A 20,607-nucleotide genomic window follows, 5' to 3' on the forward strand; every position below is an offset into this window, starting at 1 on the left:
GCCCGAAGACGGCACCCCCCCTCCTGCCTGAAGACGGCACATCCCCCCCCCCCGGCGCTAACAACCCCCAAACTAACCTGTTCTTCGGGCCAGACGGTTCTTTCCCGTCTAGCCGGTAAGCCCGCCTCGTCGAAATGAGGTGGGCTCGCCCTTTCCCGGCCCATCCCGCCGAAGCCTAAGGCCTGATTGGCCCAGGCTTTAGAAGCCTGGACCAATCAGGCCTTAGGCATAGCGGGTCCGCCCATCCCCACTAAGTCTAAGGTCTGATTGGCCAAGTGGGGATGGGCGGACCCGCTATGCCTAAGGCCTGATTGGTCCAGGCTTCTAGAGCCTGGGCCAATCAGGCCTTAGGCTTCGGCGGGATGGGCCGGGAAGGGGCAAACCCGTCTCATTTCGACGAGGCGGGCTTACCGGCTAGACGGGAAAGAACCGTCTGGCCTGAAGAACAGGTTAGTTTGGGGGTTGTTAGCGCCAGGGGGTGGTGTGCAGTCTTCGGGCAGGAGGGGGGGGGTGCGCCGTCTTCGGGCAGGAGGGGGGTGCGCTGTCTTCGGGCAGGAGGGATTGGGCACTCTCCTGCCAGCATCGGTAGTGTCGGGGTGGGAGGGAGATCGGTAATGTCGGGGGGGGGGCATCCGATCGGACAGGCCGCGGCCCGCTATACTTATAGCGGCAGAGAGATCCCTTGCCGCGATAAGTATAGCAGCTGCGTCTACTTACAATGTAGACCAGCATTTTGCTGGCCTACATTTTTAAGGTTTCTTCCTCTACTAGGGAGACGCGTAGGGCCACCTAGGTTCGCCTAAGGCCCTTAGGCGAGCTTAGGCGTCTTGCGGGTCTCCCTAGGCTCCCGGAGGTGCCTTCAGGCCTGCCTGGGGAGCATTTTTTTTTAAAAACGTGCATCCCGATTGGCTGATTAGACAGCTGTAAGACGCCTACAGCTGCCTAAAATCGGGACGCACTTTTTGAGAATCAGGGCCTTAGTCCTTATGAATCAAGCCATATTTGTACCTGTCATTATTATTATTTTTACCTCACATGGTTGTTAATGCACTGTTATATATGGATTTCAATTTATCATGTCTTACTTTCACTGCTTTTTAGTGTCCATGAGTATGAACATTCAGTTTGCTCTTTAATTATTAGTTCATATATATATAATCCATTCACATCTTTGTTTCATTCATTTCATGGGTGCATTATATTTCATCGTGACCATGTTTTACATATCTTATATCATTTAACTTTAAAATTACAATATGAAATGATTTGTCTAGTAATTTGTTAGCTAAAATTGTCCTGCTGTCTTAGAACCAAGTCATTTTATTCTGTTATTTTAACTGCATTATTCTATGTGTTCATGTCCTATTATGGTTTCTTCATGTTTGAATACGATGTCTTTTTTTATATAGTTTAAAGACAATAGACTGTTTTCAGTCCAATTCTTTATATGTGAGGTTGCAAACCATTGGTATGTATAATGTCTTCTCATCATTACATTGTGTCACATATCTCTTCATGTTTTCAAAATCAGACATGCACCATGGTTTCTTCATTCTATTAACTTTTCATTCTTATGGCTTCTCTTAGACACCTTATAGATTCCTGTGCTTAAGTTTATACTCTAATACACACCTATGGCACTTTTTCCTCTCATGTCTCTTGTTGATGTTTCAAGCCTCTGTACATAGCATGTCATACTTGGCTCACTTGTTTTATCTTGCAGTCGAGTATAGACACTAATATGCATGCTCCAGATTGGCATCACAGTCACTTCTTATCTTTCTATCTTTTCATTTTTTATCTTTCTCTTTATCATTATTCATTATTACCTCTTCCTTTTAGGACCCCTGAGGAAGGCGTGTTCACCGAAACACGGACCGTGTAGGGTCCGGTTGGATTTTTATCACAGTATTTTTTATCATTGTACTTTTTTAAATGAATTTTCATGGTTTTATATGTCAGTGTTTAATAAATTATCTCCAGAACATCTGTATACACAGTTTTTGTTTTCATCGGTGGACAGTTTTGTTTCTACCATCTCTGCAGGAAGACTATTCTGTGTGTCTACCTGCTAGCCGAGATCCGGTACTTGGTTGGCAACAACAACTGTGCAGACTATTGTATGCTCCTGAGTTGTGGAACTTTTAGTTTGACAAAGCTGGCCCCCTGTGTAATTTTGCCATCTGTTACGGTTAGGGGCTCATTTTCAAAAAAGAAAACATCCAAAGAATAGCATAAAGTAGCTGATTGATGTTTTTCTCGCCAAACCCTTTCAATTTGGTATTTTCAAAACCAATTTTCTAGACTGATTTCTGAGCTGCTCAACTAAATCTCAAGGGGGTGTGTTAAAGGCATGGTGTAGGCAGGACTAGGGCAGGATTATGACTTGAATGTTTTTTTACACAATAAATTAGAAGAGCTAAATGGTTGTTAATAGTTAAATATAAAAATCTAGAACTATTAAAAAAGTCAAAATGGGCTGTAGAGAATCTTTCTAAAACTTTAATTAAACCTTAATTAAACAGGAACAAGCCTCAGATTATGGAGTAATTTTTCCCATTCTGGGATTTCTTCCAAGAGAGAAAAGACTTCTTTTCTCTTACTCCTGATAGCATCACCGGCTTGAACCCATCCTCCCTACCATAACTAAAACCATTAATTTAACACTTATTTTTAATTGATTGATTAATTTATCATTTTTTAAATTAATTTATACCTCAAGTTAATAAATATCACTACCTAATCTTAATCTTAACCTCAGTTCATTAATTCTAATAAGATTTAAATTTCTTGTAACTCAATAATTTCTCAAAACTGGTTAGGAATCCTATATAATAAAAGCCTACCTCGCGCATGCGCACTCCTATCTGCGTGCTTCCATGATCTGTAGGTCTGTGGCCGCAGGAGTGCACATGCGCGAGTCCCCAGCCTTACTTCCCAGCACCTACCACTCGCCGGCAGGACTGGAAGCCAGCGCTGGACTCCCTGTTCTCCGTGTCGGCTCCTCTCACCAGCCAGACCAGCGTCGGAGAAGGCTTCCAACGCTGGCGGGATCGACAGGAGCCGCGGGGACACCTCGCGGGAAGGGAAGCCCAAAACACTACAGCCGCAAAGGGATGCCGCGGTCCTGACTCCAAACCAGCTGATTCCAGCAGCGTGTGCAGCACTCTACACATGCTGCTTCAGGGCCTTTTACTGCCCTGATTTGCTCTGCCGCGTCTCTGATGATGTCATCAGGGATGTGCCAGAGTAAATCAGGGCAGTAAAAGGCCCCGAAGCAGCATGTATAGAGTGCTGCACACTCTGCTGGAATCGGCAGGTTTGTCGGACTGCGGGAAGGGAAGGGTGGGGTCGGCAAGGGACTAAGGGAGCAGGCAAGACCGAGGGAAGGGAAAGGGGGGTAAGGGAAACGCTGCTGCTGCACAGGGAAGTGGTGTGTGGTGGGAGGGAATGCTGCTGCTGCTGTGGCTGCTGCACAGGGAAGGAGGGATCTAAATGCTGTAGTGGAAGGGGAGGGAATGCTGCTGTGGCTGCTGCACAGGGAAGTAGAGGGGGAGGGGGGAGAGACAGATAGATAGAAAGAAAGTCAGACAGCGAGAGGAAGGGAGACAGAAAGAAAATAAGAAAGGCACAGGGGCAGAGAGAGACACAGAAAGACAGACAGACAAAGGGGGCCAGGGAGAGAGACACAGAAAGAAAGACAAACAGACATATATTCTAATACCCGTTAATGTAACGGTCTAAAATACTAGATATTTCATAAGAAAACTACAGTTCGGGGGGGGGGGGCGCTGCTGAGCCCGCACGAGATGGCTGCTTGAGCGCGGAGCTCCCGGATCCCTCTAATAGAATCCGCATAAATACCACTTTCACTATCGCTATTCACAGCGATTCACTCTGCCGCTGAATTGTAACACCGTGGGGAAGACAGTGGTGGAAATCGCCACCTTTATCCGCCCTGATGTCGGACAAAAAAATGGGAAAGAGGCACAAGCCGGACCCGGTCTCTCCCTCGAAAACGCCGCTCCCCTCCTCCTCCCCCGCTGGCGATTCTAGCCGCGAAATTCTTAATGAATTGAGGGAGCTGAAAGATTTAGTGACTGAAACTTAGGTGAGCACCGACGAAATGAAAAACTCACCAACCTAACTACTGAATTTGCCTCGTTGCAGACACGTGTAGGCACCCTTGAATCCAAGATGGACGCGACCTCATTACAAATAACTGAGCTGAGACGCCAGACAGCTCGTATTACACTCTTAGAGCAGGAGCTGGAGGAAAATAATAACAGGTCCCGTCGATGCAACATACGACTTTTGGGGCTACCTGAAAATGGCAGAGACAATGATCTTATTCAGCAGCTGGAAACCCTCATACCCAAATTGCTTGATATTACATTTACCCATGATTTTGAGATTGAACATGCACATCGAGTGCTCTCTCACCGCACTCCTGCTGACCGTCGGTCCAGACCTTTTGTGATGAAAATCCTGCGCTACCAGCACGTCCTCAGTATCATGCAAAGGGCGAAAATTAAAGCTCCGATCCAGCATGAGGGCGCCACTCTGCTATTTGTGCCAGACCTGAGCAAACCTACAGCTCAACGTCGCAAGCTCCTGCTATCTTTCAGACCTCAGCTCAAATCCTTAAATGCAAGATTTGGATTAATGTATCCAGCGCGTATGAGGGTGACCCTTAACAACAACACCAAGGACTTTACCAATCCAGATGACCTGGCTACCTATATTGAACAGCTTTCACCGACGCCTATTAACCAGGTCTAACTTAACCCACTGTGACACACTTTCCTTGTGGACTTGATCACACTTACACAGGCATATCTATGTTGTTCTGTTCTATTTACTGCCACGGTGTTCTTTCTTTCCTTGTTAATCATATGTTCTTCCTATGATGAGAGTGCTAGTTTATTACATGTCTGGTTTTTCTATCATAAATGAGTCAGGGGGTGATGGGAGCCCTAGCTACTCCGGCTCCTGTTTCTGGGCGCCCTTGGCTGCACTCGCACTGTCTACTAGAGGTGACACTTTAGTCACCATAGGGGATATGTGGTGCATTCACTTAGCTGTTCATAGTTGTTTACTGTTTTTGTATACACTGTTCTCTTTCAACTTAACAGCCAGTTCGGTTATTACTACTTCATATTTCATCAGGATGTCATGTATGCCTCCTCAGAGTAATGAATATATGATGATTTCCTTGCAATGCACTGTTTATATGCTTTATCATTTGTCTTATAATGTCTCTTAACATTATATCATTGAACACAAAAGGTCTCAACAACCAAGTTAAGCTCAAAAAAATACTGACGTATCTTGAGGGTTTTCAGCCGGATATTGTACTGCTTCAGGAGACTCATTTGGACTCCAACACCTCAGCTAAAGTCCAATATCCCTGGGCTCTTCCACCATATTTTTCACCTGCTATCGACAGAAAAGGTGGGGTTCTAACCCTATTTAGAAATAAAATTGATCTTTCCATAATTTCCTCGTCTACGGATCTCAACGGTAGATGGGTCAAGGTTAATTTTCTCCATGCTGGAGAGAAATATTGTCTCCTGAACATCTATGGCCCGAATACGGACTGCCCAACTTATTTTCATGCACTACATCAAACTCTCCTTGAAGATGGTGACTCTCAACTGATACTTGCTGGTGATTTTAATCTGGTTATGGATTCCAGTAGAGATAGACGGTCCTCCTGTGCATACAAGAAAACTCGCTCGTGGTATGCCCTGCATAATCTAATTGAAGATAACAAACTTCTTGACATTTGGAGACACATGCATCGAGATATTGATTCTTACACATTTTATTCTCCTCCGCACTTATCCTACTCGCGCATTGATTTTTTCCTGGTCAGTGAATCCTTAAGTGCCACTGTACTGAAGTCTGATATCCTTCCTATACTGGTTTCAGATCATGCAGCTATTTCTATTCAGCTCAAACAGAAGATGCCTCGCTTATGTACCTCTCAATGGAGATTCAATAATTCTCTTCTGCAAGACCCACAATTTTGCCAGCATATGAGTTTACAGATCATTGAATATTTCAGATTCAATAAACCCGAACACACATCATGGACTTGCTGCTGGGATGCTTTTAAAGCTTATGTTCGGGGAGTAACTATCAATTATTCAGCGCATAAACTTAAAAAATGGAAAGCCGAACAGAAATCACTGGAAGATAATATTAAAGCTTTAGAATCACAACATCAACGTACTCCAACGGATCTGAATCTCTTAATGAATCTGAATAAGGCTAGATTTCGGTATAACTCTGCCTTGAGCCACAGAGCTTCTCAATCTGTATTTCAACAGTCAGCATCTTATTATGCGACAGGTAATAAATGTGGGCGCCTACTCGCTAATTTCCTTAAAAAACGCAGTGAGAAATCACATATTGAAACTATCAAACTTGACACCGGAGTAGAGATCACTGATCCTACAGATATATCCCAGGCCTTCATGGACTTCTATCGCACCTTATACACATCGAATCCTTGCGATCCCCAATTATCCTGTGAATTTTTGAGAGACATACCACACCGGTCACTTGATCACAATGATAACGCAACCTTAGATAAACCGATAACGATATCTGAGCTAGCGGATGTTATACAGTCTATGGCCCTTAAGAAAGCTCCAGGTCCGGACGGATTGACAGTTGAATTCTATAGAGCTTTCCAAGAAATCCTGGCACCATTTTACCTGCAATTTATTGAACATCTTATAGCTGACAGTGAAGCGTCCGATACTTTTACGGAAGCTTCGCTGATAGTGCTCCCCAAACCGGGTAAGGACAAGAGATACGTTGCCAATTATCGACCATTATCTCTAATTAATGTCGATGCGAAAATCTACGCCAAGCTGCTCTCGGTTCGTCTTCAACATTTTGCTACCAAATTAATTTCTTCAGACCAAAGTGGTTTCATCAATGGTCGATTTTCTAGTGATAATACCAGATCCTTTGCCCATGTCATATCTCAAATACACCGTCAGGATCAAGAGATTCTTGCAGTAGGGCTAGACGCAGAAAAGGCCTTTGATAGAATAGAGTGGCCTTTCCTTTTTCAGGTATTGAGATGGTATGGAATCTCTGATGCTTTCCTCGCCAAAATAAAGGTTCTATACACCAAACCTTCCACCAAGACGTTTATTAATGGAACATCATCTACAGCATTTCATCCTACCAGGGGGACACGACAAGGATGTCCTTTATCGCCTATACTATTCAACCTGGCACTAGAACCCTTACTGCAACGAATAAGACACAATCCGCATATAGCTGGCTTCAAAATTGATGATCGTGAATACAAAACATCGGCATATGCCGACGACATACTCTTATTTATTACACCAACATCATTGCCTCATCTAGTATCCACAATATCTGATTATGCCGCTGTGACTGGATATAAACTGAACAAGAGCAAATCTGAGGTAATGCCTATCAATTGTCCAGCGGCTGAATTTGAAGTCTCTAAATTTGGTTTTCATTGGGTGGCCTCATCTATGAAATACTTAGGTGTTTTTTTTGGCCCTTCAATTGATGAAACCATCCGTCTTAATGAGGAATACTTACTTGATACTCTCAAATCCTGTACTAATAGATGGTCCCCATTAAAGTTGACATGGTGAGGCAGACTTGAGACGATAAAGATGATGTTGGCTCCCAAGGTAAACTATGTCCTAAGCATGTTGCCTTTCTATCTGACCCCGGCCTTCTTCAAGCAGGTTGACTCCTTACTTACGAAATTCTTATGGAATAATAAACAATCACGTATAGCTCTTTCTAAATTAAAAGCACCCAGATCTCATGGAGGAGTGAATTTCCGTAGCTTCATCCATTATCAGCAAGCATTTATTATGAGGCAATGGTCTGAAGGTTACCATGGCTCACGATGTCTTGATCCCCCTGCCTGGCTGCACATGGAGGGTGCAATTTACAGTAAGAAACAACTATATTATCTAGCCGGCACGGATTTGACCAAACAGGATAAGCATGATCCTATACTGCTGGCCTATAAAAGGGCCATTATGGATGTTGACTCCACTTTTTCATTGACGTGGGAGAACTCTAACTTGCATTCCTTATGGAATAATGATAGATTCAAAATTCAGCATATGGTAGTGGATTGGAAGATATGGCAACACTACAACATATGGACGCTACAAGACCTAATGAAAGATGGAGACTGGCTATCTTTCCAAGAGCTAACTTCCGTAACTGGACTTCCAAGTAATCAACACTACAAATGGGTTCAACTCACACATTGTATCAAACACTCCTTACCTTGTGCTCCCAAGTTGACCAATAATTCCGGCTTAAATAACATCTTGGATAAGGCAACTACTGTACCCTTACGGGCATCTGTTTGGTACAAAATACTACAGAAATCGACTTTCACTGGTCCTCTAGAACTTGAGACCAAATGGCATCACCAACTCAAGCTTCCCTCTGATGCCATTGACTGGACTGAACTGTGGTCCTCATTATTCAAATCTGTTAAGTCAGCATCCATACTTCAATCTGTATTCTTTGTCTATCATAGAGCGACTTGGACCCCACTACTATCAAGTAAGATTGATCCCAAAGTATCTCCATTGTGCTAGTCATGCCTTCAGCAAGAGGGATCTCTTGAACATCTTCTAATATACTGCCCACTCATTCAACCATACTGGGACAGAGTATGGTCCACTATATGTACTATTTTACACATCACTGACGATCTCTCTCTCTCTATTCTCCTATTGAGAGCCCAAGCACTGTCAACACCACTAACTAAGGATGAAGACATTCTTTTGACTATAATGCTGTCGTTAGCAATCCAAACGCTGTTACACAACTGGAAAGACCTTTCCAAAGTGGACTTTCACATGTGGTGGAACACGCTATGTATTACGGCCAAATACGAGAAAGTATTTGCTGAGAAAAATGACAACCTCAAGTTTCAAGTTTCAAGTTTATTAAATTGTTTGATTAAACGCTTTTCCAATTTCAAAGCGTTTTACAAAATTAAAAACAAAGTTTAAAAACAAAACTAACTTATACATAATGTTATACTACACAAACTAGGGTAACATCCTTTGGACAAAAGAAAACTGGAAACAGTGGGAAAATAGGGAAGAAATACAATTTTTGTTTAAAGAGAACATATAAGGAAAACACTTTAGGGAGGTAGGGAATATAAAAAGGCCTAAAAAATGTCATTATAGAAGTATAAAGGTATATATTTAAGGGAAAAGAAGTTAACTGATATTATTGCTCAGGAATTAACTGATATAATTAAAAAAAAGAACTATCAGTTAAATGCTTCTTTAAAAAGAAGACATTTTAAGTTCTTTTTAAAAGTTTGCAAATCTTGTTCTAATCTTAAATACAAAGGGAGAGAATTCCATAACATTGGGGCAGTAACAGAGAAAATTGAAGCACGGCGGGTTCCAATAATTTTCAGTGAAGGAACATTAAGGGTAGATTGAGAGGCTGATCTGAGAACTCTGGATGAACTGTAAGGAATCAGGAGCCTATCTATAAAAGCAGGAGTATTGGTTTTTAATGTGTTATGAACTAGAAGAGCTAATTTATAATTAATCCTGTAAGATATAGGCAGCCAATGAGCATTTTGTAATAGAGGTGTGACATGATCAAACTTTTTGGAACCTGTAATAATCTTTATTGCAATATTTTGAATGAGTTGAAGACGTCTTATGTCCTTTTGGTAAGCTCCTTTTAGTAAGGAGTTACAATAATCTAATTTTGCGATAACTAAGGAGTGAATTAATGTATTAAGGGAAAATGAATCGAGAAGTGGGGCAAGCGAACGGATCATCTTTAACCTGTAGAAACAATTTTTAACGAGAGCGCTGATGTGTGCTTGGAAAGTGAGATTGTTGTCTATTAAGACTCCCAAAATTTTTGTGTTAGTTGTTTGATTGAGGGGCTTATTGTCAATTATTATTGGACTGGTAAGTTGAACTCCTTCTTTCCCTGAGAAAAGCACAGTGGAAGTTTTAGTTATACTTAGAGATAATTGATTGTTATTTAACCATTCGTGAATTTTGGCTAACTTATGATTGATTTCTGATATGTCATGTGAACTGTTGGGATCAATAGTGTGCAAAAGTTGAAAATCATCTGCATAGGCATATACTGTAAAGCCTATGGATTGACAGAGTGTTAAAAGTGGGGCCAAGTAAATATTGAACAGTAATGGTGAAAGTATGGATCCTTGAGGTATTCCATAATTGTTTTGGTACGGCTTTGAAAAAGCATTGTTGAAAAACACAGTGGAAGATCTTTCAGAAAAGTAAGATCGAAACCAATCTAATACTTGATCTTTAATGCCAATGGATGAAAGGCGCTGTAGTAGTAAATAGTGATCGATAGTATCAAAAGCTGCAGCTAAATCTAGAGAAATGAGTATAACCGATTTATGTTGGTCCAGAAAATATTGAATAGTTGTAACAAGACCTAGTAATGAATGTTCAGTAGAATGATTTTTCCGAAATCCAGTTTGATTCGGATGTAAAACCTGAGTTTTGTCAATGAAGTCTGATAATTGCTGGAATACTACCTTTTCTGTAATTTTGGCTAGAAATGGTAAACTCGAGATAGGACGATAATTTGAGCATTCTGACAAACTTGATTTAGTATCCTTAATGATAGGAAGAAGAACAGAATGCTTCCAATCAGTTGGAATTGATGAAGTGGACAGACTCGTATGAATAATTTGAAGAATAGCTGGACCAAATACTGAGAAATATCGTTTGAGAAGAAAAGGCGGAAAGTATTCTAATTTTGACCCTTTGAGGTTTAATCCTTGAAGTAGCTGTTTTATTTCAGTTAAGGATGGAAGGGTAAAGTTTGAACATGTAGCATGTAGTGACATATTATTTGATTTTTTGTCGTCATCTAGATTTCCCGTTAAATCATCGGTTAGGGGTGAGCTAGCATTATTGATTATGTTTGCTCTTATTGAAGTTATTTTAGTATGAAAAAAATTGGCTAAACAATTAGCAGAAGGAGTATCAATTGGGGAAATCATTGGTTTATGTTTGAAGATTGTTAAATGTTTTAACATTTTAAAAAGCGCTGAGGTATTCTTGGTCTTAGAAATTTTTTGAGTGTAATACTGTTTCTTTGTTTTGTTGATCATTTGACGGTAGTGTTGGGATTGCTGTTTATAATTGTCTAAATTGATTTGAGTTGGTTTATTGCGCCATTTACGTTCGATTGAGCGTAACTGTCTCTTTAATAAGGCAAGGGAAGAATTGTACCAAGGGTTTTTTTGCTTTTTGGGTGTGATAGTTTGAAATTTTATAGGAGCTATTTTGTCAATAAGGGATTGGCATGTATTGTTCCAAATTAGAAGTTGGTCATTTGAAGATAAAGATTTGAATTTGTTTAAATCTATTAATGGTGCAGTGATTAGAGACTCATCAAGATTTTGAAAATCTCTTACCTTGATAATTTTAGATATTGGTAGTGAATCTTGATAATGGTGTAATTCTAACGATGTTTGAATAAGGCTATGGTCCGACCAGGGAACTTTAAGGATTTCTGGTTCCAAAAAGTTAGGAAGTAGTTCGTCCGGGGCAAAAATCATATCTAATGTGTGACCTTTTATGTGAGTTATACCTGTTAATAATGGTTTTAGACCGAGATCATTTGTATGAAGAAGGAAGTCTGAAGTGTATGGATTGGATCTATCGTCAAAATGGAGATTAAAGTCCCCTAGAAGAATAGGAAATGTTGATGTAGTAACAAAGTTTGAGACCATTGATAATAGCTGAAAGAAAGTAGATTGATTAATTGGCGGAGGGTTATATATTAAAAGTAACTTAATATTAGGGTTTGTTCTAATTTTAAGTTGAATGTATTCTATTGTATCTATGGCTTGAGTTATTTCTACTACTAATGATAAATTAGATCTGTAAATGACTGCAAGGCCGCCACCCTTCTTGCCTTTGCGATGACTAAAACAGAAGTTGTAATTGGGGGGGGATGCGTAAGAAAGATAAGCTTCCTCACCATCTGTAAGCCAGGTTTCTACTATGCAAAGAAGATCAATTGAGTGGTGGGTTAAAAGATCTTTGATTGTATGATGTTTGGAACGTAGAGACCTGACGTTAATTAGACCTATATTTAGAGAACTGGAAAAAGAGGGGATGATTCCCTTAGGTAAGATTGATCTAGACAGCTTGGAGGAATTATCAGGGATTAAATTTATCAAATTAGCAGAATTAAAAGTAGTTAAAGGGTCTGTGGGGGGGAATCTGCGACCCCAGTGAACAGGAATATTGATAGGGTTTAGGTCCATTGATGAATGATTGATATGTAAACAAACTAAAATGAAATAAATATAAAAAGTTGAAGGAAAACTTCTAGACATGAATAGTGACTTTAACTTAAAGTGGAAGTGTTCTAGCTGAAGAAGGATAAAAATGTGAAAAAAATATTGGAATTTGCCCCAAAGTAGCGCACAAAGGAGCGCAATAAGGAGCGGCGGCGATTCAAAATGGAGGGGAGAGACTAGGGAATAGAAACACAACGAAGAAAAATTAACCAAATCACTTAAAATGAAGTACAATCTGTAGTAAACTATCCTACTTAATAAAAGTAAACGTTGAAACTTTACATTCGTGATATTAAAAGAAACGAAAATAACCTTCCTCATTTTCATGCCATATGGAAACCCATCATTGATTATACTGATAGCTGACCTTTTGTATGTTTTGGTACAATTTATGTAATGTAATTTATGTAATGTAATTTATTTCTTATATACCGCTACATCCGTTAGGTTCTAAGCGGTTTACAGAAAATATACATTAAGATTAGAAATAAGAAAGGTACTTGAAAAATTCCCTTACTGTCCCGAAGGCTCACAATCTAACTAAAGTACCTGGAGGGTAATAGAGAAGTGAAAAGTAGAGTTAGAGGAAAAATAAAAATAAAATAAACATTTTAACAAGACAGCATTGATCTAAATACTTTGGAAGGTAGAAGAGAGGAGAGAAAGGAATAGAAGCAGAAGGGGGAGCCGTTGAACAGTAGAATTCTGGAGAAATTTAAATGATAGAAATAGAACAAAACAAATACAAAAGGCAAAACAATAGATAAGATTAAAGATAAATCATAAGCTGGAAAGAAAAATAAAATAAAAAATTTATGCATCATATTATGTCTTCTACACTTACATGTATTAACGTTACTCTGAGGCTATGCTCATTTGTACTTCAAAGTACTTACACGTTTCAAGTTCATTCATGATGTTTTTACTTGTCTTTATGCTGCTGAATGTACCCTTGTACACACATTTCTTTTGTGTATTATCTTCTGATTCCTTTTCTGGTATGTACACCACAAAAATTCAATAAAACTTATGTTGAACTTAAAAAAAAAAAAGAAAACTACAGTTCATTTCAACACTCAAAACCGACAGGAAGGCTGTGTTGTAGCTTTAAAGTGCACTGGTGCTTTAAAGTGCTTCACAGAAAGTGCTTGCATGCTATAAATACTTTCATAAATTTAATTTATTCAAAGTTTATCAAGAATAAAGTACTTAGCTTTTTGCTCTTTCTGGAACCAAAGTCATTGCTTATATTTCAATCTTCCGACGAGGCCTGCGTTTCGCGGAATAAACTAACATCCCCGTTGTATCAGGGATAGGATTCATAGCAACACTTTTCTGAACTGACTGCACACCATTGTCATAACCAAACATTTAAGAATAGAATACATTCAAGGCACAGTTTTGATGTTTGGGGGCTAGACCTCATTTTATAATTTTATTTTCTATTTTGTGATTAGAATATTCTATTTTACTGTATATACTCGAATATAAACCTAGATTTTGGGGCAAAAAAAAAAGGTCCAAAAATGGGGGTCTCGGTTTATATTTAAGTCTTGCTACTTAGCATTTCTATAGTGCTGCTAGAAATACACAGCACTGTACATTAAACATGTAAGAGATGATCCCTGCTTAATAAAGCTTATAATCTAATTAAGACTGACAAACAGAATAGGGGTTAGGGAAATTCTCAGAGGGCATGATAAGACATGGACCCATCTCAGGTCTCTCCCCAGGCCTACCTTAAACTTTGCTAGACCAGTGGTGTGCCAGGGCAAGAGCAATCCTCCTATGCTCCTGCCCTGTGCAGTCTCACCACTCAAAATGGCTGCCAAAAGTTCCCACAGTAACCTTGTGAGACTACCGTGAGTTCAGTTTATATTTGAGTCAACCTTTTTTCTCTCCTTTTGGGGAAAAAACTTACCTCAGTTTATATTCGGATAGGTTTATATTTGAGTATATATGAAACATAGAAACATAGAAATAGACGGCATAGAAGGGCCACGGCCCCTCTAGTCTGCCCACCCCAATGACCCTCCCCTACTATCTACTTTGAATAGATCCCACATGTCTATCCCCATTTGGCCTTACAATCAGGCACGCTGCTGGCCTCAATAACCTGAAGTGGAAGACTATTCCAGCGATCAACCACCCTTTCAGTAAAAAAGAATTTCCTGGTGTCCCCGTGCAGTTTCCCGCCCCTGATTTTCCACGGATGCCCCCTTGTTGTTGCTGGACCCTTGAGGAAGAAGATATCTTCTTCCACCTCGATGCAGCCCGTGAGATACTTGAATGTCTCGATCATGTCACCCCTCTCTCTGCGTTCCTCGAGTGAGTATAGCTTTAATTTATCCAGCCGTTCCTCATACGGGAGATCCTTGAGTCCCGAGACCATCCTGGTGGCCATTCTTTGGACTGACTCAAGTCTCTGCACATCCTTGCGGTAATGTGGCTTCCAGAACTGCACACAGTACTCCAGGTGGGGTCTCACCATGGATCTATACAATGGCATAATGACATCAGGCTTACGGCTAACGAAACTCCTGCGAATACAACCTATGATTTGCCTTGCCTTGGATGAAGCTTGCTCCACTTGATTGGCAGTCTTCATGTTCTCACTTACGACCACCCCTAAGTCTCGTTCTGCTTCAGTTTTTGTGATTTGAAATATGTATCCTTCTAGAGCTGATGTTAGCCATAACTGGGGGGCCACAAAGCCCAAGCCGTGTTTCTTTAGCTTCCATCTGGCTGAGGACTCTCTTTGACCAGCGGGCAGTTGCCCTATTTGCACTCCCCTAATGCTATTCCTGCCATGTGTGACTGAAGTATTCTGTTAGCTTGATTTTTCTATGTAGCTTTATGTAGTAATTTGGTTTTTTCAGTTTTCTCAATAATGGACGGGATATTTGTGAAGGGGAGGGGGTGAGAGGGGTTTTGTTGATCCTTGCTCTGTATTATTTGTGTTCATAAAATGACAATTGTACAGTATATTGTTAATTTTTATACTTTAATAAAATAAGTTCAATATAAAATCATAACTATTCAAAGCTTGTGCAGATGGGATCAGACAGTTTGCGGGGATAGAGACTGAGCTTGTGGGTCAAGCTTGTGGGACAGGGACAATTTTTTCCCCATGTCATTCTCTATTCTGTAGTCTCCACATTTCTTCATGAGACAAGGGACTCATACGTTAGGCCATAAAGTTCCACATCTTCTCTATAGAAAGAGATTGGAATAATGAGATTTTATTGGTTGCTTTACGGAATGGTCTTCTGATCAGAGCAAGAATGATTGGACTGCCAAGATTTAAGTTTGTTTTTGGATGTAGTTCATATCTTTGGGGGATATCTGACCTATAAAAAATGTACCTTTTATAGTGTCTCTATAAAAAAGAAATGGCAATTTTAATATTCTGTTATATTACAAACACTTGTACTTTCAACTGCTCTTGCAGTAAGTTGTCAACACTGCCATTTTACAGCTTAGAAGAATGTCCAGCTATAGAAAACTTAGATGAATAAGTAGCTTGCTTTGAAACCCTTTGGGTTAATAACCTATGTTTTCTGACTCATGGAATGATGAATTCACTGAAAGCAACACTTTACAAGTGAACAATAATTTAAAGTATGGCATAAGCTGGTAAGAAAACCAATGTTGCGCAGTTCATTTGAAGGTGCTGGAAAAATAGTTTAATTCTCTCTACTTGTGTTTTCTAGACTTCGAAATGAATTAAAGAATGAGCTGCTAAAACGTCAGTCCGATGTTGAAGAAGAAGGCAAGTATTTTATTGCGAAGATAGAAGCATGATTATTTACAAGCATGTAATAGTGACATCGAAGAAATATTCAGAATCAAAGTTCTTTGCAACTTACACGTCAGAAATTATTTGGACTATGGGAGAAATAATTATAATATTGAAGTAATGTTTGAACATTTAAGTAAAGGTAGAATAAGATATCTTTAAATGCTGTCCTTTCAAACTGTCATTAGCTGATGTTATTTGGAACAAACATACAACTCCCTAGACACCATAAGAAATGTCCTGTTCTTACCTACAAAGTCATCACAGAGCTTGGTTCATGACCCAGATTAAGAAGCTGGTCACTGCTTCCCTTAGAGCAGCAGGGGCTGCTTGCAGTGCTTGCTGTATTTCAAAGGTGATCAGGCAGTGAGGGAGAGAGGCTGCATGTAAGAGGAGAGGATCAAGGGAGGGAGAAATGTTGGACATAGCAGAAGAGGGGATAGAGGTAGAGATGCTGCTTGGGTGGGGGGGGGGAGGTGGGAGATGTATTCAGGGTGCAAGGGAGAGGAATACAGAGAGAGATGGTGTACAGTTGGAGAGCAGGAGTGGTGTTGGATATGGCAGTGCAGGGAACAGAGGGAGAAATGCATTTTAGGGGTGGGGCAGAGAGGGACAAATGTTGGATACGGCAGTGGAGAGGACAGAGGGAGAGATGTTTACAGTTTCTGCTGGCCATGGTTTATATTCTACAGCCGCCCAGCAGTGAGATGGTAACAGGGGGGGGAGAAAGAAAGGAGCAAACCTTGTATCAGGGAGGTTGAATGAAGGAAGGAGGGAAGAGATGAGAGGGGAAAATGTTGACAAGGGTAGGGAGACATTGCATGGGGGGGGAGGGAAGAAAAGATGGAGAGATGTTAGATCAGGGCACAAGATGTATCCTTGGGGGGAGGAGGGGAAAGAGAGGGAGAGATGCAAGGGGGAAGAGGGGAAAGACTGGGAGAGATGCAGGACATTGGGTTGGAGAAGGAAGGAGAGATGCACAAGAGGGGAAGGGGAGAAAGAGAGGGATGTTGGATGCAGGGGCAGAAGAAAGTAAAGGAGAGATGCTGGACAATGGGTGGAAGGGAAGAAAGGGAGCAGGCCTGTGTGAAGCACCAAAAGCAAAGTGCTTCATGTCACTGGCAGGAGTGAGAAAGAGAAAAGAAAGGAAGCTACAGATGTGCTGCACCAGCGGGGGAAGGGAGAAGAAAGGGAAGACATACCTGGGATATTCTTGGGGGTATGATGGGATGCTGGATTGCTGCCTTCATTCCTCCAGTGGTGGCTGGGGAGAAGGTTTCATTGGTTTTTTATTTGTTTGTTTTTAGTTTTGCTTGATGCAGTATGATTGGTTGAGCAGGCAAAGTAAAAAGTAAACCAACCAAAATAAAAAGTATGGCTGGATTCTGTACCTCCCCTGAATCCCCTGGGGAGCATGACATTTTTACTTGCTACAATGTGATTGGATGGGCAGACTCAGAAGTTCTTCCAATCCAGCCAATCAAATTTTTTTAGGAATATATTTTATTAATTTCAAAAAAACTACAGTGTACTAAACATATTAACAACCAAAGAATAAATCATAGAACACACATTCGACTTATAAAATATACACATGCAGAATCTTTATCCCTCCCACCCTTCTATTAGAAAAACGATAAAACTATAAATCAATAATACATATTTATATTTTCAAAATCCTTATCTTATATAATAATAAGGTATTCCCTCCCACCACCCACCCACCCTCCCTGGATGTGAATAGAAGTATTCCAAAAATAAAACAACAACCCAGTTATTCTGCATTCATAAAAGATGTCAATGACTCCCAAACAAATTTAAATATATTACCATGTCCTAATAATTACGCATTCATTTTCTCATTCCTATATGTGGAGCATAAATTTGCCCACCAAAACAAGAAATTAAGACGATAATGATTTTTCCAGTTATGCATTATCATCTGCATAACAATCCCAGTCATGATTTAAAAAAAAAGACAACTTTTCTAACGATCTATGGGCGGTTTAACATGTAATAATATTCCGCAAATTACCAGCTCATATGTTAATGGGAATGAAAAATCAAGTATTGCCTTAATCTGTCCCCATATTGACTTCCAGAAACTGAGAATCAACGGGCAAAAGAACAACATATGATCCAGCGTCCCTATGTCTAAATGGCAGTGCCAGCATTTATTAGATTTAGGTAACCTATGTAACCTAACAGGGGTCCAAAAGATCTATGTAAAAGGAAAAACCAAGTTTGTCTCATAGATGCTGATGCTGTACATTTCATCCTCCAAGTCCAAATTTGTGGCCATCGAGTCACAGAAATATACTGCTTTAACTCAATGCTCCAAATGTCTCTAAGACTGTTGTTTTTTTTATTTTTGAAATTTTGAAATACCAAATAATTGTTGCAGTCGTGAAAAATCAAGCAGTTTACCATTAGATATAACATCATCTAATGTAAAAAAGCCTGCCTGCATCCAATGCTTCCAAAAGATCCCAGAACCGCCTATTTGAATCTTGGAGTTTATCCATAAGGACTGACATGTGGATTTCTCCACTGGAACATCTGTTAATTTCTCAACAAATTTCAACCAATCAAATTAAAAGAAAGAAAAAAAAAAACGCCTTCAAGGATTTAGAACCAGGAACTGAATTCCCTGACTTTTGTAGTCTGTATCCCGCAAATTATAAGAATGGTCTGGATAGGCTGGAGTGAGCTTTGACTGTAACTCCAGTAGTTGGATCTTAAGGGCAGTACCAGGTGGACTTCTATAGTCTATGTCCCATGAATTAATAACGTGTCTGACTGTTGGGCAGAATGGATGGACCATTCAGGGCTTTAAGAACTTCTTTAAGAACAGTATGGTTTTAAGAACTTCTGAAGTTAAACTGAACCCCCAATAAGACAAACTCTGTATACAATGCAACACAGAAGAAGAGCAGTGATACATGGTCCTCTGTATTATGCACAACAAGGAAAGACAAGGGGAATATCTTTACAACCAAAATAAGTCTTTATTAAAAACAGTAGGTCCCACCAAGGATCCCAGTTTCGGCATATAGAAGACGCCTTCTTCAGGGGACACTAAGGGAAGAGTTGCAACATATAAAGACAATTAAAAATATATTTAATAAACTTGAAACTATATATGTAAAACATATTAAACCAAATACATAATTAAAACCTAAAATGCATATTTGCTCACATGTTCATAAATCATTTTCAAGAAAAGATTACATTTTTGTCTCAGATCATTTAATTCAACAGGTTATAAAAGCCAACATAGACCCAATCCTTTTGACGGATCATGCTGGAATTTGGATAGAGTTTCAGTTTGCTGAAAAAGATTCTGTTAGACCTGTTTGGAGATTTAATAATGTAATGCTTGCAGATTCAAACTTTCTTGAGGAAATTCAAATAAAAATGAATGAATATTTTCAGCTCAACACCTCAGAGGAAATCTCTTTGGAAATTTTATGGGATGCTTTCAAGGCTACAATAAGAAGGCAAATAATTTCATATTCGGTGCACATTAGGAAACATCTAAGGGCTCCTTTTATGAAGCTGCGTTAGCAGCTTTATCACACGCAACTTTTTAATGCGCGCAAACTCCTGCACTAGCCGAAAAACTGCTAACGCGGCTTCATAAAAGTAGCCCTAAAATTGGAATTTTCTAATTTGGAACAAAATATTTTGACTTTAGAGTCATAATTGGCCTCAAAATGGGAACAAAATAGAAATTTCCTCACAATTGGATAGGAAATATTTGTTTTCTCAGCAAGCTCTGTATTATGGAAACTCGAATTAAGTGGGAAGATTATTGACTAATCTCAAACTAAAAAAGAAAAGTAAAGATTGTGGCTATTAGAGATGAGAAAGATAAAATTCATTCTCAAATTGAAAATATTTTAAAACAATTTTTGGATTATTACAAAGCTTTATATTCTTCTGAGCTTTATTCAACTAAAGAAATTGAGGGATTAGAATTTTTAAAGTTAATTCAAGGACCAAAAATTCCCGAGCATATAATGGAAAATCTTGAAGCGCCTATATCGCTTAAGGAACTCCAGGGAGCGTTGAAATCCCTTAGAGTAGGATCCGTTCCGGGGAGTGATGGATTCACTGTGGAGTTTTTCAAATCATTTCAAATTACACTTTTACCTCATCTTCTAAATTTATATCAATCACAACTAACTAAAGGTTGTATTTCAGGTACTATGGCAGAATCTTTAACTATTGTTTTGCCAAATCCAAATAAAGATCCCATGTTGATTTCAAACTACAGGCCTATTTCTTTAATTAATGTGAATGGAAAACTCCTGGATAAGCTATTGGCTCTAAGATTAGCCAAGGCTCTCCCTTATATGATTGGTATGCACCAAACAGGTTTCGTTGCTCAAAGACATTCTTCAAATAATACTAGACTGGAATTTCATATGCT

The 20,607-nt window shown here is 39.7% G+C and overlaps 1 protein-coding gene across 2 annotated transcripts in view; it reads left to right on the top strand.

Moving 5' to 3' along the window:
- Nucleotides 1–20,607, top strand: part of C3H6orf118 (chromosome 3 C6orf118 homolog) — a 130,374-nt gene that overhangs the window by 47,418 nt on the left and 62,349 nt on the right. For both annotated transcript variants that reach the window (XM_033935676.1, XM_033935677.1), the window contains exon 6: nt 16,087–16,145. In XM_033935676.1, coding sequence (XP_033791567.1) covers nt 16,087–16,145 — 59 coding nt within the window. The remainder of the gene's footprint in view (nt 1–16,086; nt 16,146–20,607) is intronic.

This window comes from Geotrypetes seraphini, chromosome 3, assembly GCF_902459505.1.
Source record: "Geotrypetes seraphini chromosome 3, aGeoSer1.1, whole genome shotgun sequence".
Taxonomy (NCBI): Eukaryota; Metazoa; Chordata; class Amphibia; order Gymnophiona; family Dermophiidae; genus Geotrypetes; species Geotrypetes seraphini.